This window comes from Pollicipes pollicipes, unplaced genomic scaffold (genome assembly GCF_011947565.3).
Source record: "Pollicipes pollicipes isolate AB1234 unplaced genomic scaffold, Ppol_2.1 Scaffold_4881;HRSCAF=5763_pilon_pilon_pilon, whole genome shotgun sequence".
Lineage (NCBI taxonomy): Eukaryota > Metazoa > Arthropoda > Thecostraca > Pollicipedomorpha > Pollicipedidae > Pollicipes > Pollicipes pollicipes.
The window spans coordinates 53,826,641-53,853,209 of NW_023596576.1; the positions used below are offsets into that span (position 1 = coordinate 53,826,641).

The 26,569-nt window shown below is 55.2% G+C and overlaps 1 protein-coding gene across 1 annotated transcript; it reads left to right on the forward strand.

Moving 5' to 3' along the window:
- The first annotated feature begins 275 nt into the window (after positions 1–275).
- Positions 276–26,361, forward strand: LOC119101004 (cartilage oligomeric matrix protein). The gene is made up of 20 exons (XM_037224241.1): positions 276–413; positions 4,853–5,023; positions 5,473–5,696; positions 12,533–12,656; positions 13,142–13,306; positions 13,758–13,919; positions 15,064–15,183; positions 15,487–15,695; positions 16,287–16,544; positions 16,992–17,096; positions 17,629–17,736; positions 19,101–19,269; positions 19,871–20,048; positions 20,411–20,692; positions 21,389–21,510; positions 23,322–23,409; positions 23,760–23,943; positions 24,276–24,389; positions 24,809–24,932; positions 25,620–26,361. Exons 1-20 carry the CDS (start codon positions 329–331, stop codon positions 25,736–25,738), a joined length of 3,111 nt encoding a protein of 1,036 aa, XP_037080136.1. The 5' UTR covers positions 276–328; the 3' UTR covers positions 25,739–26,361.
- Positions 26,362–26,569: the final 208 nt, after the last annotated feature.

Sequence of the window (26,569 nt, forward strand, 5' to 3'; positions counted from 1 at the left end):
CTTCCGTGCAATAAGTCGCCAAGCCATCAGCATCCCCCAGCTCAGCTCGCATCATCCCCAGCCCCAGCTCGGATCAGCATCATTCGGCATGGTGTCTGCGACCGTGTACAGCTCGGATACCGTCTCTAAACACAATGGCTCAGCGCACGCCGCCGGCCGCAGCAGCCGCGCCGCCCGCTGCGGGTGTCGCTCGTCGGCCGCCGCCGCCGCCTCCGCCTCCGCCTCCGCCTCCGCCGTCGCCAGAGCGCGGCGCGTGCCTCAGTGGGCACAGCTCAGTGCGGCCTCGGCGTTCACTGGGAGGGCAGCGCGGGCCGGCGAGCGTGGCGGCATGGCGGCTCGACTGGTGCTGCTGAGCCTGCTGCTGGCCGGGGCCGGGCAGCCGAGCGGCGCCGTCCAGCCCGTCTACAGCAAAGGTGAGCCGCCATCGCCGGCCTCTGTCGCAGCCCGCTCCACCGACGTCAGCCAGGCGCCGCTCCGAACGAGCGGTCGGTGATATCGCGGCGGAAGCTTAACGTGACACGGAAACGGCCAGTGATGCCCGGATTTAGAACTTCAGACACAAAACTCAACTTGGAATGCTGGAGATTGGCCCGGCGCACGCATACGTACGATCTTTATCACATCTGTTTAAAAGACGCGCACTAGAAAAAAGGAAAGATGGGCAAGCAGTGTGTTGATTTCACTGTGACAAAAACTCCGTTTGAAGTGTTTCTATCTGAAACTCGTCGGTAGGCATTTTGGTCTACTTCGAGCCAAACTTGGTGTACAGGTCAATTGCATAGAGCTCCGCACGAACTTGAGCACTGCGGACGTTTACGCGCTTCCCGCGGCAACATCAGCCCGAAAGAGTCTGTGCTCAACAAAAAGGCGTCGAGTTTTGCAGCCACGGCCTCGGCCAGGTTAAAGCTTGCTAGATTTTGCCATATCTTTTTGTTGTTCCGGCCAGTTGACTGCATGACCGAAGACGCCCAGTCGTGGTGTTTGAGTGACACACACACACACGCACACAAACAAACACACACACACACACACACACACACACACACACACACACACACACACACACACACACACACACACACACACACACACACACACACACACACACACACACACACACACACACACACACACGCACACACACACACACACACACATACACATACACACACACACACACACACACACACACACACACACACACACACACACTCTTCAAACACACACACGGTTTAGTCTGAATGCGATGAACCGTGGACAGGTGCAGCTCCTGCAGAGGTCCCTCCAGTCCCACCTCTGCGGCTGGGGCGGCCGTCGGGTGGCCGCAGGCAGCCACAGTACTGTCACTAGGGCCATACGGCTTCCCATGTCCAGCATGACGGTTCGCCCACGGCTTCCAGCCGGCCGCTGACATTACCCGGTAGTCTTTGAAGCAGACCCTGAATCGTTTTCTGAGAAATAACGTTTCTTTTTTTCTTTGTTTATCCTCGTCCTGCGAGCGGGGTCTCGAAGGTCTCCCACGATCACGAGAACGAAGCGAGCTAGACCAATATAGAGATTGAAATTGGAAAGCACTCGTCACGCTGCATAAGACTGATGCGTCTGAACAATGGTGAATGCGACCTCACGTATATCAAATCAGGTCCAAGTGTTAGATGAGCAATGTACGCACTCATGTATCTCAAGAACTGCGCATGATACAATATTGTGGAAGGCGGCGTTGGCTACCTCTTACTGATTCAGTGAAGTAAAAGTTCTGTAAAGGTTTGATCTAACTTTACCTCGGATGACCTGACCCGGTTAAAGCCATTATTATGACATGTATGCACTTGTGATATAGATATAAGTGAAATAAAGAGTAATAATAAACACTGAGTGAAACTGATACAAAGACGTGTCAAGGATTCCACTTCAGAATACATTTCTTGTGTCAAATGAACCTTATTTACACTTTTTGGCAGAATGTCAGTGATGTGACTACGAGAAAAAGATTGCAGATCGTGAAACAGTAAACGTCGAAAACCGAACTTTGCAAGATGTGTATCATGATGCAAGCTCACACGTCTGAAATTTCAACGCCGTCCTCAACCCATCCCAAAGATACTCCGAGAAACCTGAGGGCCGAATGGACGGAAAAGGTTTTTTTAAATGAAAACTTCTCGCATAGTGAGGGTTAGGCAAAGGAAGCGTGGCAAAATCAGGAAACAGCTTGCGCATGCTGCTCATGTCTTAAGGTGGGGAAATCCTGACGGATTTTAAGCGGTGTCATTTCCAATAAGAAATCCAGTCGCAGTCGGCAGTTTTCCTTGGCGTCGTTTCACATCAGCATCGATAACGCCACCGTAAGAGGGCACTGCACGCTGCCGCCCGCCATCCCCTGGTGACCGCATACCTCCGCCGCTTGACTCCATGCCGCGGAGTCAAGCTGTGACTCTAACTCTATGCTGGCGTCCAGCAGTCAGCAGTGCCGCAGCCAGCCGCCATGATCGGCCAGTGTAGGCTGCCGTGACTCCAGAGCGCGTGCTTGCGCTTTCCAGCGTCAGGCGAGATGCGGTGGCAGCTTGTCAGCGACATACGACACATCTGTTGAAGCAGCCAGATCGGCGATGTAGCCTCGCCAAAAGAGACAGGACAAAGAGGGCCCTTCTTTGGGTGGGAGTGTTTTAGGTGTAGGTATATGCGTGTCCGTGTTTGCCTCTACGACAAAGCTAAGCTTTCCAAACTGTTCTTCCAGCTCTTTGAGAGCGACCGGGTATGGACCACTGCGGTTCAGCAGGCCGCTGACGTCATCATTGGTTCAATCAGCTTAACTTCTTCACTGATAAGTCATACCCCCTCCATCAATCAGTTTAAATTCGCCATGAACAGTCGCCTTAAACAGCGTGATTCAGTACGGCCATGACACTGCCGATCCAAGGAACTTGTTCAGATCGATGCGTGACAGACGCGAACAAGTATGGCCAGCGCTGAAAGGACAACGTGTCGAACATCTTCACTCACGAAAAATCTGGAATTATCTGTATCAATGTTAACCTTATGCATACCAGGTTCTACATGTGTTTTGGTGAGTACACGTATCCAGTTGTGTGAGCGTTGCTCGGTTACTTTCTGCGCTGGGTTATTCGACGTTGTGGTGGTCACCAGCGAGAGAACACAGACAACCAACGGCTGTTAGCCTATATTTTCCGTTCAACGAGAGGCTTGCCTTATTTGGCCTTTTTTAAGCTGTTCGCAGCCCCGTCTCTGCGTCAGCCCCAGCCTAGGCCTGGCTCCGCCTCTTCGTCAGCGACAGCCGAGGCCTGGCTACGCCTCTGCATCAGTCACAGCCTGGGCCTGGCTCCGCCTCTGCGTCAGCCACAGCCTGCGTCTGGCTCCGCTACGCGGCCGACGCCTTGGCAGCGGTAGTCGGTCTGATGCAACTTGAACTTTAATTGCTCGCCCCTACACTTTGCTTAACTCAGTGGTGACTTTACTGACGGCGATGTTGTTCATAAATTCAACATCTGAGAGAAATAACTCCCACGCTTTCGCGTCACTGCCAACGCAAGCGCCTCTTTACGCAATTCTATCTGCCTGGTTTTTAGGTACCAGCTTTCTCGGTGTTCCTGGCCGTTTTGGAACCACATCGGTCGCTTCTCCGTCGACTGTGTACTATCGCACATATGGGCCGGGCAGTGTCCAATCGGTATGACGATCTGTGGATGGCGCATTCACCTTTACTGCGGAGTCGGTTTCAAGTCCTTATTCACCCCGCTTGCCGAGATCCGATGTTAATCCCTGAAGAGGACAGCTTCGTCCCCTCCCCCGCCGCAAAACGAACTCAGAACTGGGCGGATCCACGGCTTGCACCCGAGTGCTGTCTTTTGGGGTGACTGGCTGCACACAGTGACGCACATTCGTGTCAGCAAGATTGTCCGCCCTTTCTCAGTCTAGATGATTTGACGCGTGTTCCGGGATCACGGGTTCATACCCTTGGCCCGGCGTCTCAACGTGTTGCGTCATTCTGCCATGGTTTGCTATTTTTTGTTAGTGACCTTAGGCAATCTAGCAGGAAAATAAAGCCTGATCAAACAGCCTTTAACTCTGCGCTTCAAAATCATACAATGAACCTTCAATGAGTTGCATTAAGTTTCGCCCAAATCTGTGTGAATTTTCTACCGGCGGATGCAAAGCTGTCTGTCCGTAAAAAGGTGAGAAGGGAAATAAGCTACATTGGGTAGTTGAAATTAAAACCATCCCAAAGTTTGATGCTTTACTTGGTTTATGGTTTTAACTTGAATTTGAGTATCGTAATCCAGTAACACGCTCTCGTTTTCACCCTCATTCACCGTGCGGCTGTTAAACTCGATAAAGTTCTTCGTGCAGTGTCCCACAGACAAGACAGACAGTTGACCCGTGTGTATTACCGCGACGTCTCCCGCTATTTAGCTGCCAATTGCTCCTGATCTTAAGCACCACAAGGAGATACAATGGGCTCGGCTGGCGGCAGACAGTTCAGAGGACACAGCCTGTGACTCCGTCTGCAGAGTGTCAGCTGATTCCCTCTCGACCTGCAGCGCTGTGGTCACCACGCCTCCGCGCCGCCAGCCGGGGGCGTGGACAGCCTACCCACAGCCGTGTGACCGACGCCTCGCCGAGCTCAAGGGCGAACTGGTTCAGAGGTTGCACTGATTGCTCCTCATGGTGCAACGGCGCAAGATCGTTAAACCAGTTCCGAGATTCGACCTTTACCGCTGGTTGGTGAGCCGGTTCCTACTGCTACTTGCCATGATGACTGCGAAGCTGACCTGCGAAGGAGAGAATGTCGGTGGGTATAGGTCAGCTATCTGAAACGAAACCACTCTTGTTGCAGTTTTGACTGAGGAGTTCCAGCGTGTTGTGGCACAACCAGAGTTCTTCCTGGTCTTCAGCAACATCAAATCGAGGCGAGTGGCGCAAGACCAGCTTCATGTCCTGCTGGAGGTGGAGGTGACAGGGAGCCAACACAAGATGGCTTTCATTTTGGACAGGGCGAAGCAAAGAGGTAAGCTGACAAAGCATGCAATGAAAGTACCATAACTTATTGCGTTTTCTAATGAGCTTCTTCAAGCCCCACAAGTATTTAAGTGACCAATTAGAATATTGGCTGACAGTGTCGACCTTTTGTCATTGTGAGCGGCAAGAACGATAGGCTTGATCCTCGCCATTGCAAGGGTGTGATTTCCACCTGACGTGCTGTATTTTCTCGACAGTCATTTGTTGCTTTGGTTTCCATGGCACGTTCATCAGCCCCTCTAATAAATGTCATTAAGTTGTCCGATGACATTGTTTTCATCGAGTTTGGTGGACGAGGGCCGCACGCACACTCGTGGGCATCGGCAGGGCCTGATGGGCCACTGACCCAGCCGGCGCTGACTCCCAGTGACGCTGCAGACGACAGAGCACGGCCGGCCGGGCCTGATGGGTCACTGACCCAGCGGCGCTGACCCCCAGTGACGCTGCGGACGACAGAGCACGGCCGGCTGCGCCGCCAGTGGTGGACCGTGCAGACCATCAGGCGGCGCGGCGTCATCCGCTCCCTAGTGCTGCACGTGCAGCAGCAGCAGCCGTCCGCCCGCGTCCACTTGTACGTGGACTGTGTGGACCAGGGCGCCGTCCACATGCCGCTGTCGCTGCAGGGCATGTACACGGAGGCCGCCGCCTCTACCGTCTCGGTGGTGAGTCCAGGAGCACGGCGCACGCTCTCGAGCCGTCCGGCTGCAGTTACGCGCTCACAGCATGCAACGGTCGTGAACGTCACAGATGTGTGCGCCCGCGCCGCGCGTCCGTAATCGTAGACACGGAAAGCTGACGACAGCAACTGACGTGAATTTTGTTTTTGTATATGTTCCATGAAACATATAAGCGCGTGCTATTTAAATAAAACGCAGAGTAATTGCAGGGGTATTAACTGGGTCTGTATGAGACCCGTTGTCAGTGATAGATTCATTGACTTCAGCGAACGTGCAGAATTCCATGTTTGGCAAAGAGATGCGCTGCAATCATGTGTTGCATCTATGGAGCTTGAGCGTCCTTGCTCCCGTGCGTGGTGGTTGCTTTAAGCGGAACACACGGCTTACACGGCTTGTGTTCTCGTGCGGTGCTCCGACCGTACTCAGTGCTCAGGCCGCTGTTGCTGCGGAAAGTATCCATTATCCCGTGGGGCAACCAAAGGGAGTAGGGGCTTAGGGGGTTCTGTCCGCTTCCCTCGCCAGGTTCGAGCACAGCTTTTCACCACGGACCCACTGAATACAATTTTGGAATTTGACGATTAGGAAAACTAGCGTGGTTTTAAATGCAATAGAGAATGATATGAACAGAGAGATATAGAGCACAACACCTCTACTTTAGTACCAAGGCTGGCGGATGGTCGAGCGAATATGTACGGTACGCAGCTGAAACGACTGTTTAAGGCATTAGGGAAAAACCAACATCAATGGCATATTGATACGCCAGGAGCTGTACCTGTCAGCGTCTGTGGGATCTGTTAGGCTCCTGGCAGTGCATAGGTACCGCCCACGGGCTAGGAATCGCTGGTAAAAATATCCTCCCGTCTCAAATTCTGGCTGCTTCCTCGCTAATGTCTGTAAAATATAAGCAGCCGCCGGCATTTTCCAGAGCTGAAAATATGCGAATTTTCAGGAATTGCAGATATTTTAAGTGTTGTGAAGCATCTGTAAGTACCATGGGTGTACGACTCTTATCGTATCCCTGACGCACAGACTAACGCAGCCGCATGGGGCAGAAGAAGATACATGAGATGGGGTGGTGGATGGTTTTCCTGTTTGGAAGCGATTTGAAGACATGTGTGAATGGCTAGTCGGCGGTGCGCACAGACCACGCCGATAGAGAAGGGTGAGCAGTCTGCTGAGCAGCATCAGATCTTTGTATCGACGGCCTTGCTGTGTGAAGAGGTGTCGCTTCAACGTTGCCAGTCACTCTTCCGTCAGGCAAACGCCAAATTATTGGGAGTTTGTAAAGGAGCCTGAATGCTGCCCACTATTTAGAATTCAGCTCACCAATTCTCTGTTCCGATGACGTTAGTGCACGTGGACACTCAATAGAATAGACCCACTTGCCACACTTTGCAAAAAGGCCAAACGACGTTTACATCCTATCCTCCTCCACGCTAACACATAACGCGCACCCAGACGGCACGGCATGATGTCAATGTCAGATTCCAAGCCAATGTCGCGTCTAACTATAGCCACGGCCGCTGGACGGGCCTGCTGGCGCTCCACGGGGCCCGTGATGCTTCCCTGCACGCGCGGCGCGTCGCGTCCGACCGCGGCTGGGCCGTCGGCCAGTGAGCGCGGCCAGGGTATGAGCGGCGGCAGCGGCCCGACCGTCACGGACGGGGGGCCGCCGGCCAGTGAGCGCGGCCAGGGTATGAGCGGCGGCAGCGGCCCGACCGTCACGGACCGGGGGCCGCCGGCCAGTGAGCGCGGCCAGGGTATGAGCGGCGGCAGCGGCCCGACCGTCACGGACCGGGGGCCGCCGGCCAGTGAGCGCGGCCAGGGTATGAGCGGCGGCAGCGGCCCGACCGTCACGGACCGGGGGCCGTCGGCCAGTGAGCGGGGCCAGGGTATGAGCGGCGTCAGCGGCCCGACCGTCACGGACGGGGGGCCGCCGGCCAGTGAGCGCGGCCAGGGTATGAGCGGCGGCAGCGGCCCGACCGTCACGGACGGGGGGCCGTCGGCCAGTGAGCGCGGCCAGGGTATGAGCGGCGGCAGCGGCCCGACCGTCACGGACCGGGGGCCGTCGGCCAGTGAGCGCGGCCAGGGTATGAGCGGCGTCAGCGGCCCGACCGTCACGGACCGGGGGCCGTCGGCCAGTGAGCGCGGCCAGGGTATGAGCGGCGGCAGCGGCCCGACCGTCACGGACCGGGGGCCGCCGGCCAGTGAGCGCGGCCAGGGTATGAGCGGCGGCATCGGCCCGACCGTCACGGACCGGGGGCCGCTCGTCGACGCTCCGCTTGCAAGCGTCATGGACAGTGTTTATCCACCCCTCCGAAGTTATGCCGTCATCGGCAGCCCGTAGACCATGCAGTCACGCGGAAGACATGCCGCGAGCTCCGGCAGCTGCGCGCTCCCCCGAATATAGCGCTTCGCACGAGTTGGGAACCGCGCAGTTCTGGAGCTTTGGAAGTGCATCCCATAGCCGGCCATCGACCGCCTCAGACTTGAATTAACGCTACCCACGAGCTTAAGCCTGTCGGCTATTTTGCGTGGTATAGTAGCTCCGAATAATTTGTTTACGATATACATATTTGTCTGCATATCACAAAAAGTAGTAAAGCAGTCTTTACATCACGTTACGTTACGTTCCGTAAGACCTTTTCTAGTTGCAGCACTCATCGAAAGGGAGCTTAAATGGAAGGTATAAGCTACTAGATGTAAGCAAAAAAAAGAACCTTAAGTTTTTTTATCTTTTTGCATCATGAGGTCTTTGCCGAAGTTAAAGGACCTTCAGCATACCACGAGGCACTAGTTAAGCGAACATATCAAGTAAAAACTTGCACATAAAATGGGAATATTTATACATGAGCATGCTTATGACATATAGAGGTGATAGTGTAATTTGTTAAAATTTGCACGTATTATGGGAATGTTCATAGGCGAGCATGTTTACAACATATCCCACTGTAATGTCCTTGGCAATCCCGTACCTCTTTGTGCGCTGCAAGGCGGCTATTTCCAGCATGGTAACTGATATGACTATATAATACAAGGTTCAAATGCACATTACGCCTCCGGTCTACCCATCTTCATAGCGGAAGCTGATGCATATCCCTTTGTGGGGGGGGGGAGGGGGGGGGGTATCTCATACACAATGCAGTGCGTCACAATACGATTGCAGTGAGCTGAGCCCAAAACCCGCTTGCAGCTGAGCAGCAATTTCTAGCAGGCTCCAACGCAGATCTCGGAGACCCCAGTCATTTCGTTCCCGTAGGCCCATGCGGCGATGAAGTGATAGAATCGGCGCTCCTTGGTGCAACCGCCGCATTCTGCACTCCATTTGGCCTCGCTGAGGAATTTTAAGCGTACGTTGCGGCACCAAATAGGTAGTTAGCAGATATATAATGAATCTCAGCAGTTCTCATGAACTATGACGATGCCATTCCAGATGCAGCCCATGTGTGGTCACAACCAAAGGATTCATCACATTGACCAACGGAAGAGTTATGTTATGCACCAAAATGACCGAAATGTGTCAATGGTTTAACAGTGGCGCTAGGATATCAATGTCAAGGTCACGACAGTGCAGATCTTGTGAGCCTTGCGAGGTGCTGTAGTCAAACTTTTTAACGCGCATCAGTGAGTGTGATCGCCACACATGTCGACTGTAAGAGGCAGGCCATTTAATGTCCGTTGTCGTCTCTGTGGTGAGTGTTGGACACTCGAGACCAATGTATGGCTGTCGTGTGGGACGGGGATCGCTCCATCTGGCCTGTAAAGTTAAAAGCTGTGTATCACAGGGACCCCCGTGGTTGATGCCGTCAAGCGGCAATGCACGCCAGAGCACCGCGGTCTGTTTAAAGCAGCCTTGGCCATGTTCGGGGGGCTTTAATGCCCATGACCCCGCTCGCTCCGAACAGACGCGCCATTCGCTGTTCTCATGACTTGTTTTACGTCTTGTTATCTGGTTTATCTGACTTCCCCGTTAGAGTAAACGTGCCTTACGTAATTGGCAGACATGTAATGTTTAAGATTTGCGATTAAATTATACACAATGCGGCGCATTGGTTTGCGCTTTCGTGAGGAAGCAGCTGTGCCGCCCGTGTGGACCGGACATATCAAGCATGATCGGCTTCAACCAAAGGTCACACGCCTGACCGCAGCTCTGTTTGGTTTTCTAGCCTGGGTGGGGACTAGAGGTGCCGATTGGTGTCAATATTTTTGGAACTCCAGAAACTTATAAAGCTAAGTTTGGAAATAGGCCGGGCAGGGGTAAAAATCTTTGGATGTTTTAAAAAAACAGCCGATGTCATTCTGGCGTGTCGTAAATTGCTATGCATCTTAGTTTTTATTGCAGATGCACATCACTCAGCCATCACTTCTTTTTTCCATTCGATCTGCATGAGTGGATGCAGCTAGGCGAGTAGTGATTGGGGCTCTTGGTTGTTGATGGTAGCACTTGGCTGTTGTTGTTTCAGCACTTGAAATTTTTGGACAACCTGATTTTTTGGAAACTTCGTGGGCGGACAGTTGGTACTTTCTAAGGCTATGTATAGGACTTAAAGAAGAACTTCTAGACAACTTGGACTTCATTGGACAATAATTTCCAGAAAACAACACCTCTGGTGCTGGCATACTGACCATAAAACGTGATGCCCTGCAACCAGGCTGACGTACACTGATAGACTTGGTACAGCGAGTGGTGGAAATAAAATTGAAGGCCAAAGGGACGATGACCCCATATTCAATGGAAGCTGACCATTAATGCTACGGTAATCCACATGCAGAACTGGCATAACAAATTGGACTTGAAGCCCAAGAAGGGGCCAACGAAGTAGAAAGAAGTGTCCCTCGCTCACTGGGGCGTTTCCACGCTCTTATATTGAACGTCTGTGAATGTCCTAAGGAGTGCGTGGCACGAATCTTCTGGTAATGTGAACCATGCGAACGCGGTGCGGGCGCTCGTCACAGCCGACGGACGTACCTCCGCCAGCGCCCCCTCCCTTCTCCACTCCGCTGAGGCGTGGCAGCGCTGACGTCAACGGTGGAAAGGATGACTTCAGCCGCGCTGGTCCTGCAGACAGCGGGTGTAACGCCGGTCCTGCAGACAGCGGGTGTAACGCTGGTCCTGCAGACAGCGGGTGTGGCGCTGGTCCTGTGGACAGCGGGTGTAACGCCGGTCCTGTCTGCAGCGGGTGTAACGCAGGTCCTGCAGACAGCGGGTGTAACGCTGGTCCTGTGGGCAGCGGGTGTAATGCTGGTCCTGTGGGCAGCGGGTGTAACGCTGGTCCTGTGGGCAGCGGGTGTAACGCTGGTCCTGCAGACAGCGGGTGTAACGCTGGTCCTGTGGGCAGGCGGTGTTGTAACGCTGGTCCATTGGGGCAGCGGGGGTGTAACGCTGGTCCTGTGGGCAGCGGGTGTAACGCTGGTCCTGTGGGCAGCGGGTGTAACGCTGGTCCTGCAGACAGCGGGTGTATTGCTGGTCCTGTAGGCAGCGGGTGTAACGCCGGTCCAGTAGGCAGCGGGTGTAACGCCGGTCCTGCAGGCAGTGGGTGTAACGTCGGTCCTGTAGGCAGCGGGTATAATGTTGGTCGTCAGGACACGCATCATGCGCTACAGTGGCTGGCACACCTTGCCCAGTGATCGCGGCACTCCTAACGAATTCTGAGCTCAGTACCTTGGAAATCAGAGAGATAATATAACAATGATGCACATTGATATAAAAACGGACTGCAATCGGTGTTTTCATAGTTATACCACTTATCTACTTGAAGAATACGGCTTATCGGTAATATAAGTGATGACAATGACGCGCTCATGGCTGACATAAGCGCTCCCGAAGCGTCCTCAGTTTTCTCCCCTGCGCTCATTCGTGTCCGGCGTGTTCTCGGCCGTGTCCGACATGCCCTCAATCGTGCCCGGCTTATCATCAGCCGTGTCCGATGTGATGTCAATCGTGCTTGACCTGTCCTCTGACGTGTCCAGAGTGTCTTAAGTCATGGCTTCCATGTCCTTAGCCGTGTCCGGCGTGTCCCCATTCGTGTCCACCGCGCCCTCAGCCGTGTCTGACCAATTTTCAGTTGTGTTCGGCGTGTTCTCAGCCGCGCCTGGTGTGTACTCAGCTGTGTCTGGGGTTTCCTCAGCGGTATACGGCATGTCCTCAGCTGTGTTTTGAAAATTCTCCGTTGTGTCTGGGGCGTCCCAAGCCGTGTCTGGCATGTCCTCAGTCGTGTCCGGCATGTCCTCAGTCATGCCTAGGGCGTCCTCAGTCGTGCCCGATGTGTCATCAGCTCTGTCCGGAATGTTCTCAACTGTGACTAGGGCATCTTAAGTCGTGTTCGGTGTGTTCGCAGTCATGTCTAAGACGTCCTCAGCCGTGCCCGGCGTGCCCTCATCCGTGTTCAGCTTATCCTCAGCCGTGCTCGATATGTCCTCAGCCGTGTTCGGCATGCCCTCAGCCGTGTTCAATATGTCCTCCGCCGTGTTCGACATGTCCTCAGCCGTGTTCGGCATGCCCTCGGTCGTGTTCAGCGTGTCTTCAGCCGTGTTCGACATGCCCTCAGTCGTGTTCAGTGTGTCTTCAGCCGTGTTCGGCATGTTCTCAGTCGTGTTCAGTGTGTCTTCAGCCGTGTTCGGCATGCCCTCAGTCGTGTTCAGTGCGTCTTCAACCGTGCTCGCCGTGCTCTCAGCCGTATCCGACATGTCTTCAACCGTGTTCGGCATGCCCTCAGTCGTGTTCAGTGTGTCTTCAGCCGTGTTCGGCATGCCCTCAGTCGTATTCAGTGTGTCTTCAGCCGTGCTCGCCGTGCTCTCAGTCGTGTCCGACATGCCTTCAGGTGGCCGGCCGGCGGCTGCAGGCACGCGTTTATGACCAGACCTCGCTGGCGTCTGTGCTTTACGAGCACGGCTGCTCCGGCTGGAGACCGCAGTCGTTACAGGCCGCGCAGGACTCTCGAGAGAGTGAGTTGCGCCTTGTAACTACAGCCATGCTTCCGGATCTCCCAGCAGTTCCCAGACGGACGTTATTAAGAACGGGATCTACGAGAACCGTCGCGTCGCAGAACCACCCTCCCACTATCGGGAGGGTAGAGGGGGGGGGGGGGGGGGGGAGGTGAGGCATCTGGACTTCCAAGGGACGGAGGGGGCTGGACCAGACTAGGCCCTCAGGTACGCTGCGTCTCAGACGCCATGATCACCGAGAGAGCGAGTCTCGGTCCGTCCAGCGTCTTTCACACTGGACCGTGTCGTTGAATCATCTCTGAACGCAAAATCTTCGCATGCTAGCAATTACGGCTCCACGCAGTCGAAAGCGAGAGTTACCTCTGCCCTGCCACCGCACCGTTTCCTCTCGTCCGTTATACAGCGCGCTCTGGACCGCGTGTCCAACACCGCCGCTCCAGCTGTACCGCCGGTGACGCGGTCTCGCTCTGTGTGCCACCTTGCAGGGGACGAGCCGGCGAAGGACTTCGCGCGCACTGATCCGGCCATGCTGAAGGCCATGTCGGAGATGGTGGGGGCCATCAAGGACCTGCGCTCGGCGCTCGACCGCCAGAGCGCGGAGGCCGTGCGGATGCGTCAGACCATGGAGCGCTGCCACGCCTGCAGACCCCGTCAGTGCCGCCGGCGTCTCGCGCCCCGGTTCTGTGGATTGTGACGCCTGTGCTACCTCGACCGCCTGTGCCTCGTGGCCGCCTGCACCGCCTGTGCTACCCCGACCGGCTGTGCCCTCGGGGTCACCTGTACCGCCTGTGCCCTCGGGGCCGTCTGCACCGCCTGTGCCGCTCATACTGTACCGCCTGTGCCGCTCATACTGTACCGCCTGTGCCCACCCATCTAAAGCGACGCCCTCTGCGTGTGCAGCACGAGGATGCGCAGCGTGTGTGTGCTCATAGGCAGATGATTGGTTAGCGTGTGCTGAACTGCTCTGTACGATCTGGCCTATGATGCATTTAGCTTACAGGGCGCAACAATGATAAAGCATGCTGCATGCTGTGGATCTGTTGTGAAATGGAGCATTAATCGGAATATGAATGTAACAGTGCTGCCATCTGTCCCGACCAGAAAATCTGCGGGAGACGTGCAGCACGCACCCCTGCTACCCGGGGGTCCGCTGCGTGGAAGAGCAGGGTCGCGTTCGGTGCGGCCCGTGCCCAGAAGGCATGGTCGGAGATGGCCGGCGTTGCCAGCCGCGGCCCATCTGCAAGCCAGACACCTGTTACGAGGGTACGTGTGGTTGACACCTGTTGTGGGTCTTTGTGGGGGAGGGGAGGGGGTTACCTGTTATGAAGATATATGTCATCCCATGCTTTTTGTAGTGATCACAAGCGACATGGAATGCTATTGCTTAGACGTCCGCATCTTTTTTGAGCCGGGGCACACGAGATGAACTTTGGTTTGGTAGATTTAAGTAATATTTCATATATGCTGCATGGTACGGTATATCCTCCTAATTGCTCGATGAGCCTCACTGCGAGGTCTCAAAGGTGCTTACCTCAGTGAGCTGAACAGCCAGCACGTCTCTGCAAGATTTTGTCCAAAGCGCTGGAATGGATGCATTTCTTGGATGGTAGCCTACGCTAAGCAGTATTGCTTCGTGAGCCTTGGCCGTCACTATCCGAGCGCGTGATTATAAGTAAACGGTAGAATTTGGTGGAGAAAGCTTAACGTGCCGCGGTGCTGGGCACGGCACATCCGTCTCTGTGAGATCATCTGGCCCTTAGCGTACCCGCCGCCAACGGCCACAGGCCATCCCAGTCAAGAGCAAATAACGAGAGCCTCAAGCGACTCGAATCTACCCCGCCACTGGTGGGTGGATTGGAAGACACGCGCTCTAACAAACTGAGCTATCGGAACAGACAAAACAGCTTTCCGGAGAACTTCCGGTTTGAGAAGTTGTTTGATTTCCTACATTGAAAACTTCTCTGACGAAATAGCTTGTCTTGGACCTGTATACCCCGTTCCCTCAAGCCTTCAGTGCAGCATGGCCACATCGTGGACAATAATTATGCCAGCAACCGTGATGCTGTGACGTAGACCAGCCAAGCCACGTGCTCATTTTTTTCAAGAAGCAGCGCGCATAAACATTTCCTTTTTAAAGCGGAGTGCGCCGCGCGTTAGGATCCTTTCTACGGAAGCGGATGCGGTGGCTATACTCAGGAGTCATGGCAAAACCAGGGTCCAAACCCGGGCCCCCCACAGGGAGCCGAAGGCGCTGGCCACTCGGCCATGCCGCCTCCTAACGTATGGCAGCGCCCGACCAATCACATGCATAAAGTGGCTACATCCTATTACCAATCTCAAAAAAGCTCCTCGCAAGCTGGACAATATGACCACCATTTTCTTTTGTGATTTTTGCGCCTTCCGCCAGGTGTCGAGTGTCGCGACACGGCAGGTGGCGCCCGCTGCGGCCCCTGTCCGCCAGGGATGACAGGAGATGGCACCACCTGCACCGCGCTCAGGGGCTGCGTGTCGCGGCCCTGTTTCCCAGGTACAGTTCTCCACTCGCCAGGCAGGTGTGCGCTTCAGGTGTTCGTTCATTACCCTGTGGGTGTCGCTACTTCGAATTGGCACGGTACGCCGCATGTACCAGGCCGTCTTGTTCCGCGCTGTGATAGTGGATTGCCTAGCAGTTTGTGAAAGGGACGCGTCCTAGCTGGAGCGGGTTTCACACTCACGACCGTTGTGCGGGTTAGCAGCCAGCAATGCAATGGTCAAAGCAGTCCGCTGCCCTCCCACTGTCGTCTACCCATGCCGTCCGTCAGTTGGGTCATGCCGTCTGCCCCCTCCCCAGGCGTGCAGTGCGAGGACGTGGCGGACGCGCCCTTCTACCGCTGCGGCGCCTGCCCGCCTGGATACGAGGGCGACGGTCGCCAGTGCACTGACGTCGACGAGTGCCGGCTGGCTCAGCCGTGCGACCCGCGCGTGCCGTGTCAAAACCTGGCCGGAGGCTACCGCTGCGGCCCCTGCCCGCCCGGACTGCAGGGCAGCGGCGGGATGCAGGTGAGACTCCGGCCCCTGCCCGACCGCGTTGCAGGGCAGCCCCTGGGTGTAGTGAGGCCCCGGTCCCTGCCCGACCGGACTGCAAGCCAGCGCCGGGGTGCAGGGGCCCCGGCCCTTGCCCGGTTGGGCTGCAGGGCAGCGCCGGGGTGCAGGGGCCCCGGATCTTGCCCGGTCGGGCTGCAGGGCAGCGGCGGGATGCAGGTGAGACCCCGGTCCCTGCCCGGCCGCATTGCAGGGCAGCGCCGGGGTGCAGGGGTCCCGGCCCTTGCCCGACCGGACTACAGGGCAGCGCCTTAGTACAGGTCAGGTTTCGGACCCCCTAAGGCCGAGACGCTGCCAGACGTGCGCGCCTGCACCCCATGCAATATGGCTGGTGATGATCAACATATCTCTGAGTGACCATGTCGTGCAGAGTACGCTACTCCTGTTCATCGGACTGCAGTGGAGCTGATCCGACTGCGGCTACACTTATGTGGCAGCAGCTGGGCTGACCCAGCTGGCAGATCGGGCGCTGTACAACTGCACAGCAGCTGCCGTGAGGACCCCGGCCGTGGGACGGCCCCTTGCTGAGCCCTGTCCGCGCCTCCGCAGGGCAAGGGCCTGGAGTTTGCGCGCCTGAACCAGCAGCGCTGTCACGACATCAACGAGTGCGAGCAGGAGCGCTGCGTGCCCAACTCCGAGTGCATCAACACGGACGGCTCGTACCGCTGCGGCGGCTGCATCGAAGGCTTCGTCGGCAGTCAGGAGGAGGGCTGCAGCGAGCATCCCGGCCTCTGCCCGGACGGCACACGGTGCGACGGCAACGCCCAATGCTTCACCACCGACCGGCCCGGCATCTACACCTGCAGGGTGGGCGCCGGACGCCGGGCGCAATGTCCGTCAGCGGCTGCGCGGCTCGAGCTGCTGCGCGGCTCGAGCGGCTGCGCAGCTCGAGATGCTGCACTCTATCGACATCGTGAATGGAATACGGGCAGGTTTATTCAATCCATCGGTGTGCTAGTGTTGAGCAAAACGTGCATATCTAGGAAAATAAGGAATCGCTATTCGCGTATTTTTGAATAGTGTGATATTCTGCGTTGGGAAGCCTGACTGCTGAAACCTGACTGAAGCCTGGGGTTCCCGTTACAAGCGCCGAGCGTACGGAAGCGGAACCCGAGAATTGCGTGAAAATTTCGGTCACGTCGCAACGGAAAGATAAGCTACCTTGACTGATCGTGTCAGTGGAATAGAGATGACAGATAGCACCCAGCTTGTGTCTCGTTCCAACTGACGGGTGCGCCCTCCTGTGCCGCGCAGTGCAATGTGGGCTGGGCAGGCAATGGCCGGCTGTGCGCCCCCGATACGGACCTGGACCGGTTCCCAGACGTCTCGCTGCCCTGCACCGACCCCACCTGCACCAAGGTACGGCGCTGGCTGTTAGTGCGCCGTCTGCAGGTGTCCCGTGAATCGTGCAGCGTCAGTAGGAACCGTCGCTGGCGGCAAAACACTGCGGTTGTTTTCCGCGCGCGATCGTGTTGGCGGGATGCTAGTAGGTCTGTCGCCTTAGGGGATCTGCTAGAGAGAAGAGCACCCGGCGGTCCGACAAAAAAAGATTGTCTCTCGGCTGCCTTTAATGAAACTCAAAAGCGTCGATGCCGCACTTCTTCAAAGGTGTGGGCGGCTCGCGCTCCAACCCCGCTTCCACCGTCCTGCATATTGGTAATGAGGCCGTGTTTGGTGGGCGAAATCCGTCTTAAGCATATCGCAAATGGCCAGTTTATTGTTCCCGCTTTCGACGGTACTGAATACCACCGCAGTACTCGCACATCTGCAAAACTGAATAATTTCCATGTCATATGCGTTCATCCTGTAGCACGTACCCTAAGCCCAAGTACTGCTCGAGTTACTCAAGCTAGGCTTCAGTTGGGTAATTGTCATACTCGACGCGCTGCAGGACAACTGCGTCGGAACACCAAACTCGGGCCAGGACGACACGGACGGAGACGGCACCGGGGACGCCTGCGATGAGGACGCCGACGGCGACAACGTGCTCAACGTGCCGGTGAGAGAGGTGTCCGGGGCGCGGTCACGTCAGTGCCGGTGAGAGCGGTGTCCGGGGCGCGGTCACGTCAGTGCCCGTGAGAGCGGTGTCCGGGGCGCGGTCACGTCAGTGCCCGTGAGAGCGGTGTCCGGGGCGCGGTCACGTCAGTGCCGGTGAGAGAGGTGTCCGGGGCGCGGTCACGTCAGTGCCCGTGAGAGCGGTGTACGGGGCGCGGTCACGTCAGTGCCCGTGAGAGCGGTGTCCGGGGCGCGGTCACGTCAGTGCCCGTGAGAGCGGTGTCCGGGGCGCGGTCACGTCAGTGCCCGTGAGAGCGGTGTCCGGGGCGCGGTCACGTCAGTGCCCGTGAGAGCGGTGTACGGGGCGCGGTCGCGTCAGTGCCGATGAGAGCGGTGTCCGGGGCGCGGTCACGTCAGTGCCCGTGAGAGCGGTGTACGGGGCGCGGTCGCGTCAGTGCCGTGAGAGCGGTGTAGGGGCGCGGTCACGTCAGTGCCGTGAGAGCGGTGTACGGGGCGCGGTCACGTCAGTGCCGGTGAGAGCGGTGTCCGGGGCGCGGTCGCGTCAGTGCCCGTGAGAGCGGTGTACGGGGCGCGGTCGCGTCAGTGCCGGTGAGAGCGGTGTCCGGGGCGCGGTCACGTCAGTGCCCGTGAGAGCGGTGTACGGGGCGCGGTCGCGTCAGTGCCGGTGAGAGCGGCGCTCAGGAGCCGGACAAGTCAACGTGATGTAACTGCGTCTTTCCATCTTTTGACATTAAATCTGTTCTGAAATTTGACTTGCTTTTGCCCAAAGGGTGATACATTTTGCCGTGAACGTGACCAGCGTAAACCTATTCGTGACGCAATATAGATCTGTCATTTGTGCATCACGAGATGCGCCTTTTTTTCTCACTTGCGGTAAGCGTATCGGCAAGTGTTGTGGTTCGCTTAACTCTGCATTAGATCTTTGTACTGTGCAACATGGCCTGGTAAGCTGAAACGTCCTTAAAAAAAAACCGTGATTGTCATCGGCCTCTTGGATTGGAGGGTGCTTGCTATCAATACGAGCTTGGTTTTCATCTATTCGTCTTCCCCCTTCCCCCCCCCCCCCACACACACACCTGAGCTGTCCTGTTCCTTTTCTCACCTTGTCAGCCAGTGCTCTGAGCCAGCGAATGATCGCAGATGGCAATAGTCACCACCGATCGGTCAGCGATCGGTGATGAGCCCTTTCACCGAGACAGATCCTAACACTAGCTCGGGACGTTTAGTAGCGCGTGCGTCATACAAGCCGCGCACTGAAAGGCACTCGACGGGACCCAGTACCCCGGTCCCAGTTTCGGCCCTGCAGCGCTAGCCGCCCTCGACGCTCCGCCGCCCTCTGCGCCGCAGGACAACTGCCCGCTGGTTGGTAACGTGGACCAGCGTGACTCGGAGCCGGCCGGCGCCGACCGGCGGGGGGACGTCTGCGACAACTGTCCGACGGTGCCCAACCCCAACCAGGAGGACGCCGACGGCGACGGCCTTGGCGACGCCTGCGACCCCGACATGGACAACGACAGTGAGTGGCTGTTAGGGCTGAGCACGATGTGGACGGGTGGCGGACAGGACTGGACTCTAACCGGACCAAAGCGAGTTGCCGGCAGTGCTGAGCCCGACATTGACGATAGTACTGAATGGGAGGTAGGGCTGAACTCGTGATGAATGATAATGCAGGCGGGAAGGAGACGATAAGGAAGACAATCCAGAACCGTGCCATCCGCAGTATGCCAGGTGATATGTGCTGTAAGCCCAGTGCAAACTCAACACCTGGAGGTTCAGTGGAACGCAGAAGTTGTTTATATTCTCAATCGCAGTAGGAGGCTTCCATAACCATTAACACATCTGTCACCAAATACCTTCCCCATGTAGTGTGTGATTTGTGCACTTATATTGCATGCAAGGACATAGCGTGGATACTGAGTCAGTCACCTTCTCCAGAAAAGGCCAGCAGAACGCATTGTCAAGTCGTGCGCTAACAAAATCTCAGGCGCGCTTCAAAGACCATCGGGACTCAGCCGCTCCTTTACGGGTTCTGACACGCCTACGCCTTTAAATGATGCCATCTGCACCAACTTCCAGTGTAGCAGGATGGTAATAGCGAGCTCCGCCCCTGTCACCAGAGATCCTGAACGAGGACGACAACTGCCCTTTGGTGGCGAACCCGGAGCAGCGCGACATGGACCGCGACGGAAGGGGTGACGCCTGCGACAACTGTCCGGAGGCGGCCAACGCCGCACAGGAGGACCGCGACATGGACCTGGTGGGAGACGTCTGCGACACGGACGACGACCCCGACTCGTGAGGCTCGCGGGCAGGCGAGGGGGAGGCAGCTGCGGGAGCTGCAGAAGGCGGCAGACTCTCCGCTGCGTGACAGGCTATGCTGGAGTGCCGAGCTACCCACGGGATTGAGTGGTGACAATGCGCATTCATTTTTGAACTGGCAATTTTATGTTCGCGTGCGTTGAAGATGCGATATTTGAAAAAAACCGCTTAATGAAATCACCTCAACTAGCAGCATAACTATAATTTGTTGACCCCTCCTTGCGCTGTCAGTGCCGTGATAACACGCTCTCCACGGTGGTAGCGTCGCTTGCCCCGTAGTAGCACCAGCCTCCCGCCCGTCGCCCTCTGACACCACCTGGTCGTCTCGGACGTCGCAGGGATGGCTTCCAGGTCGGCGCGGACAACTGCCCGGACGTCGCCAACGCCGACCAGCTGGACACGGACGGTGACGGCGTCGGCGACGCCTGCGACCAGGACGACGACGACGACGGCGTGCCCGACCCCAGCGACAACTGCCCGCTGGTCGCCAACTCCGACCAGCGGGACACCGACGGCGACGGCCGTGGCGACGTCTGCCAGGACGACAACGACGGCGACACCGTGCCCAACATCATGGATAACTGTCCCAACAACTCGCGCATCTTCGCCACCGACTTCCGGTACGATCGATGAGGAGGGCATCGCCGGGATTGCGATGTGGCGTCGATGAGAGCCGGTCCGGCCGTTGTTGTGTGGTTGGGGAACCGCTCGTCTTCTGGATGGAGATGAGAGCCGGTCTGGCCGTTGTTGTGTGATTGGGGGACCGCTCGTCTTCTGGATGGAGATGAGAGCCAGTCCGGCCGTTGTTGTGTGGTTGGGGAACCGCTCGTCTTCTGGATGGAGATGAGAGCCGGTCCGGCCGTTGTTGTGGATTGGGGGACTGCTCGTCTTCTGGATGGAAAGAAGACCAACAGTCTTCCGGCATGGAATAGGAAAGGAGACCGCCGGCTTTCCCATGTGCGAGGTTTTGTTATGTGGCATGGAGGAGACTGTTAGACGTCTAGGGAGAGAAGTAACCACTGTTCGAACGGAAAACGCCGCCCGGATATACGACTGCGTGTCTGCCTCATGAGGGCAAACGGGGATCATGTCTCCTCGGCACCACTTCTTGAGACGAGTTTGCTGAACCATTTACAGGCGCGTACTGGTTACAACACTCGCTGTCTTCAGACGGACAGCGGCTTCAAATAAAAATCGCCGACCCGAGGGCGGAGGCTATGCTAGCCATGCTGACTCCGTATATACTGGGAACATTTGGTGTCCCTGTACGCATTCATGATATTACATCAGGCTCTGCTCTCTCCTATTCTCCACAGGACGTACCAGACCGTCGTGCTTGATCCGTTCGGGGAGTCGCAGATCGACCCAAAGTGGGTCATTTACAATCAAGGCGCAGAGATCGTGCAGACGATGAACAGCGACCCTGGTCTGGCCGTCGGTGGGTGGTGACGGACAACTTGCACACGTCAACAGCACCTGCATACCACATGACTGACCGTGCCAGGCTACATACCACATGACTGACCGTGCCAGGCTACATACCACATGACTGACCGTGCCAGGCTACATACCACATGACTGACCGTGCCAGGCACGAACATTGCACGCAGCATACATTACACAGCTAGTACAAACACGTTACGTAGCATCAGAGAAAACCTTCTCCGGACGCTTAACGCGCCAGAGTGTCACATACCACGGTGATCATGAGACCCCCAATTCACAGCGTAGGTAGGCCTGTATGGGAACTGACGTGCGTCAAGCCTTGAAATCCCGTGTCCTGGCATTCGAGTCAAATTAAGCCAAACAAGGTCCAACTCCAGATCGGTGTCAGAAGTGCCTTCAGGCATCCTCTTCCATCCACCTTTCACCAAAGATATCTGTTTAAAGGAAAATGTCACTGGCGTTCGTTTTAGGTCGATGACTTCATTGAAGCTTTAAAAGATCGCGGTGACCAAAACTCTTTAAGATTTCTTTGCTTTCTAATTCAGATTAACGCCAGTTACTCCGCTGGAGTCACATTCCCAGTAACAAATGGTTGACCCGGATCACTTTAGGTCAGTGATATTGTCTGACCTTCATGGAATCTAAACAATATGTGTGTTTTCCGTGTGGTCAAAAACTTAGAAACGAGCGTCAAGCTACCCCACAAAAGAATTTCTCTAGTACAAAAGCAGTTTTGTGTTGATTCCGGTCCCACCTTCATACCGGACCCAAGGTCCATGGAACAAGTTGTAATTCTCAATCAGTTATCTCGTTGCCTTTGAAAACATATCGGAGATGCATGGATTCGTCTAGTAATCAGTTGCCACATCGGATTGAACGATTCCGAGGAACTGCTTTCGCTGACACTCATGTCCCCACTTTGACCAGCCAGAGGCCGGGGTTCTACAAGGTACCGTTATTTTCGTATACACACTGATCCGCTACTCAACTGGCTATAGCCCTACAAAGTCTGAAGTGCCTGTGCCACGCCATTCAGAAGGCACCTTGCAAAGCCTTCTAACTGGACCAGTGAGCCTCACCCGAACGCGTGTTAACTAAAAAAATTGAGATACCTTTGTTCATGCCATGGTATTGGAAACTTTTCATGCTACTGTACAAATAATGCGCGTTTTTCCTGCATTGGTATTCAGGGTGCTGTGCTAGTGATCATGATTTCTACCCACTTTGTATTAAAAGGAGGCAGCAAAGATGTTTGCCGTAGCCGATAAGGCTGGTTTCATGCTTTTCACCAGTCATTGACGTATTATCAAACCTCATTGTATTTTTCATATGTAAACCGAATTTCTAACATATACACACTCATCGAAGGCTGTCTTTTAAAAGGTGTTGCCTTGTCATGTTTTTGTTTTGTTTCGAATGTTCATCAGCTAGGGCCCGTCACTTCTCGCCTCGTTACCATTATATTGGTGACCACTATACCATATACCGTACACCATTATATTGCTATCATGGTGCATGCCGTGTTATATCATGCGCATTGCTTAACCCGACCAGTGAAGACAAATATTTGGTGGTCAATATTTCAAGGGCCCCCTGCCGTCGTTCCTGTCATTAAGGAATAGCATTGTCAGGGGACGTAGCCTTTACGCCCGAACTGCGTTGGTCGACAACAGACTAGGGGCGCACAGCTTGGTTTGCAGCTGCGTGATACCGAGTTTCAGGACGATGATAAAAGTGTTCATCCTGCACCATGTACATCTGACGCTATGCGCTACGGACTCAGCATCAATCGCTGGCTTACAGGGTATCACCGCTTCAGTGGACTGGACTTTGAGGGGACGTTCTTCATCGACACAGAGATCGACGACGACTACGTTGGTTTCGTATTCAGGTGTGAACTGCTGCATTATTGATTATTAGAAAGAAAACCCACGCTGCCAGAGTTCAAAATCCAGTCACTATTTTGCGGTGATCACATTCATGTAGTAATGTATATTCTCTTCTATTCTTTCCTCAGTGCATGCGCAACATCTGTACTGTCCTAGGTTGTTGCAACGAATTGAAATATTTTCTGTCGCATTTATTGCATTTCGTTATCGCGGTTTTGAACCAGCTGTCGAGCCCGGCGCTGGTGGCTGCAAGGCCGAGCCTATTCAGCATGTATGGGTCGTCGCCCACTGCCCGGGCACGCGGCGGCGGGGCGGCATCCGGGTGACGTCAGGCACCTGCCCTCCCCGCCAGCTACCAGGACAACGGCCGCTTTTACACAGTCATGTGGAAGAAGAACACGCAGACGTACTGGCAGTCGTCGCCGTTCCGCGCCGTGGCCGAGCCGGGCGTGCAGCTCAAGGCCGTCAAATCCGACACCGGCCCCGGCGTCATGATGAGGAACGCCCTCTGGCACACCGGCGACACATTCAACCAGGTGAGGCGCTGGTCGAAGCCGCGCGCTGGCCGATGCCACCATCACGACTCAAGGCGGCCTCGTTGTCGGTGGCTGGCGGGTCGGTACCGTGGGGTTTTCAGGCTCAGCTTGGTTAGTGTAATGCACTGCGATGCTGCTTATTAACCAGATTTGAAGGAGTGGGATAGCTGGGCTCCTACCGTATCCATTATTTAGAAGTGCTGTGCGACACTGGCTTCGTGCTGAGAGTATGGCTATGCAAAAGTAATATGACGCAATTCTGTTTCTACGCCACGTGGACACACGATGTTGGCTCGTTGTGCATGACACACGCATAATATGCCGCCTGCCAGGTAAAGCTGCTATGGAAAGACCCTCGAAACGTCGGCTGGAGACAGAAGACTGCCTACCGGTGGAGCTTGATACACCGGCCCAAGATCAATCTCATCCGACTTAGGATGTACGAGGTAAAGCAGCCGGTTCCGCGATACCACGATAATAGCAGGCACCACCACTCTGTACCGCAAATAGCTCCATGAACATCCAGCATCCCTGGTGTCTTACCAACGAATACATTTCGCTGAGCACGTCCCGATATGGTTCTGTGAACGCTCGAGTCTTTCGCGGCCCTTCATCTTTGACATTTGGCTATAATGAGAGTCGTGAGTTACTGATGAGCACATGTTTGCATGAATAGTGCGAACAAGACAAATTTTGGAGTTAGGCATCACCAGCTCACTTTTGCAATCCACAAGCACCGTTCTTGTCAGCCATCTTCCTTGCCGACCGGTATATCACACGGCGTGATGTTCCTGACGACCCGGTCTCATATGTAGAGGGGCGTCATACTGGTGACTGTGCCGCCGGCCTCGCCGCCCGTTCGCAGGGCGAGGATCTGGTGGCCGACTCTGGCAACATATTCGACGGCACTCTGAAGGGAGGAAGGATAGGCGTGTTCAGCTTCTCGCAGGAGATGATCATCTGGTCGGACCTGGTCTACAGATGTAACGGTATGGCCGAGCGCCGAGTGGCGTGATATAGTCTGTGCCAGGGTCGGGGAGCGTCACTCGCCTTAACGAATGAGGTTAGCGTTCCGTGGCCTGATGTATCCTGTGGCACACGTACGCTCCTTGAGCCGAATTTGTACATTACTGCTGTCCAGCTAAGCGTTACTTCCATGAACGGGCATGACTTCAACAGGGATGGTAGTGACCCAGAGCTCATCAGGAGGATACAATAAGCGTGCCCACGTCAGTTCACACACCTCAGTTCCTCTGGCGGATACTCATCCACAGCACCAACCCTTACAGTGTACCTTTACGGTGTATCCTGCTGTGACTGCATCGAACAACCAATATTAACAGTGAAGGATTCAGTAAGTGCGGAGTGTAAGACTCCTGCTACACATAACACGCACCCACATCTTGAGTCAATTATCAACGCGCATTGGTATGGAAAGTATGCCAATTGCTGAGCAAGAAGACGAACATATCCAACATTCCTATAATCACAGCTCAAAAGAGATGATCCCAACGCACGTCGACCAACGAAATCGTTCAAGCTGTGATGTTCTCGTCAGCCTGTCCAGACGTTAACATGAGACCCAATATTCGTCAGGTCGGCAGTCCCACCCCCCCCCCCCCCACCCCCAACCCCAGCCCCACACCCCCTGATGACGGCCGTACGCTTGTTCACAGACCTGGTGCCCCAGGGGGTGTACGATAGCTTGACGCCCGAGCAACAGGCGCTGGTGGACGTGGACCGCACGAACGTGCCGGTGCCGAGCGGACCGCTGGGGACCCTGCCGCCGTTCTAACCGGCCTCTCGCTGCCTGAAGGGAGGCCTGGGGGTCACTGGAGAATCAGTGACGTCACGCCCCGGGTACAGCCAGGCAGCCGCCAGCCCCGTCACCACGCTGGACTGCCCACGATGATGTGTTCGTGCGTCGCGATTTGCCTGGACTGTAAAGGTGTAAGGGCCGCTTGCTTGACACATGAACCGAGTTGGGCATATGCATATGCGATGCCAGATATATGCATAAGCGCGATACATATGCAAGTTCTGTTTCTTTCTGCTTAGATAAGTTGCTTTCACAAAGGCTGCGTATCGGAAACACGGGTTAACATTCGTTCTGGTTCATTGTTAGCACGCTTAAGGCTTACGTTTTGCGCCGCACTGCACCATCCCAGAATGTCACATGTTTGTTATAGACTTGTCATGTGTTGAGCAACTAATGGGCATCACCATTAGTTTTGTCTTGCTATTTAAAACTTGTAACTGACGAGTTCATCAGTGATACTTTCTCATCTCGTTAAAGGGCATCCAATTTTTCAACATCGAAAACTGGCCAAAGAAGATACATAATTTTCAACATGTTCTGTTTCCTATGCACATTAAGGCTGCAAAGTTGCAACCAGTGTTAACAAATAAATATTTTCACTGACATCGCGTTTCCCTTGCAGCCGAAAGAATAAGGTTGCGATGGTGAACGATACTAAACGGCTCAATCTATTCCCATATGCTTGTTGTGAACATGGATAAAAAATGAAACATTAGCTTTTTCACGAAGGGCTACATGCAACAGTTTTAAAGCCGTAAAAAAACTTTCAGCGTTGATTTTGTAGCCACACACCTTTTATCAACGGCT

Coding starts and splice junctions, on each gene's coding strand:
- LOC119101004 (XM_037224241.1), top strand. CDS start 329: ATGGCGGCTCGACTGGTGCTGCTGAGCCTGCTGCTGGCCGGGGCCGGG. Junction 15,184..15,486: donor GTCGCGGCCCTGTTTCCCAG/GTACAGTTCTCC, acceptor CCCCCTCCCCAG/GCGTGCAGTGCGAGGACGTG. Junction 17,097..17,628: donor CCGACCCCACCTGCACCAAG/GTACGGCGCTGG, acceptor GACGCGCTGCAG/GACAACTGCGTCGGAACACC.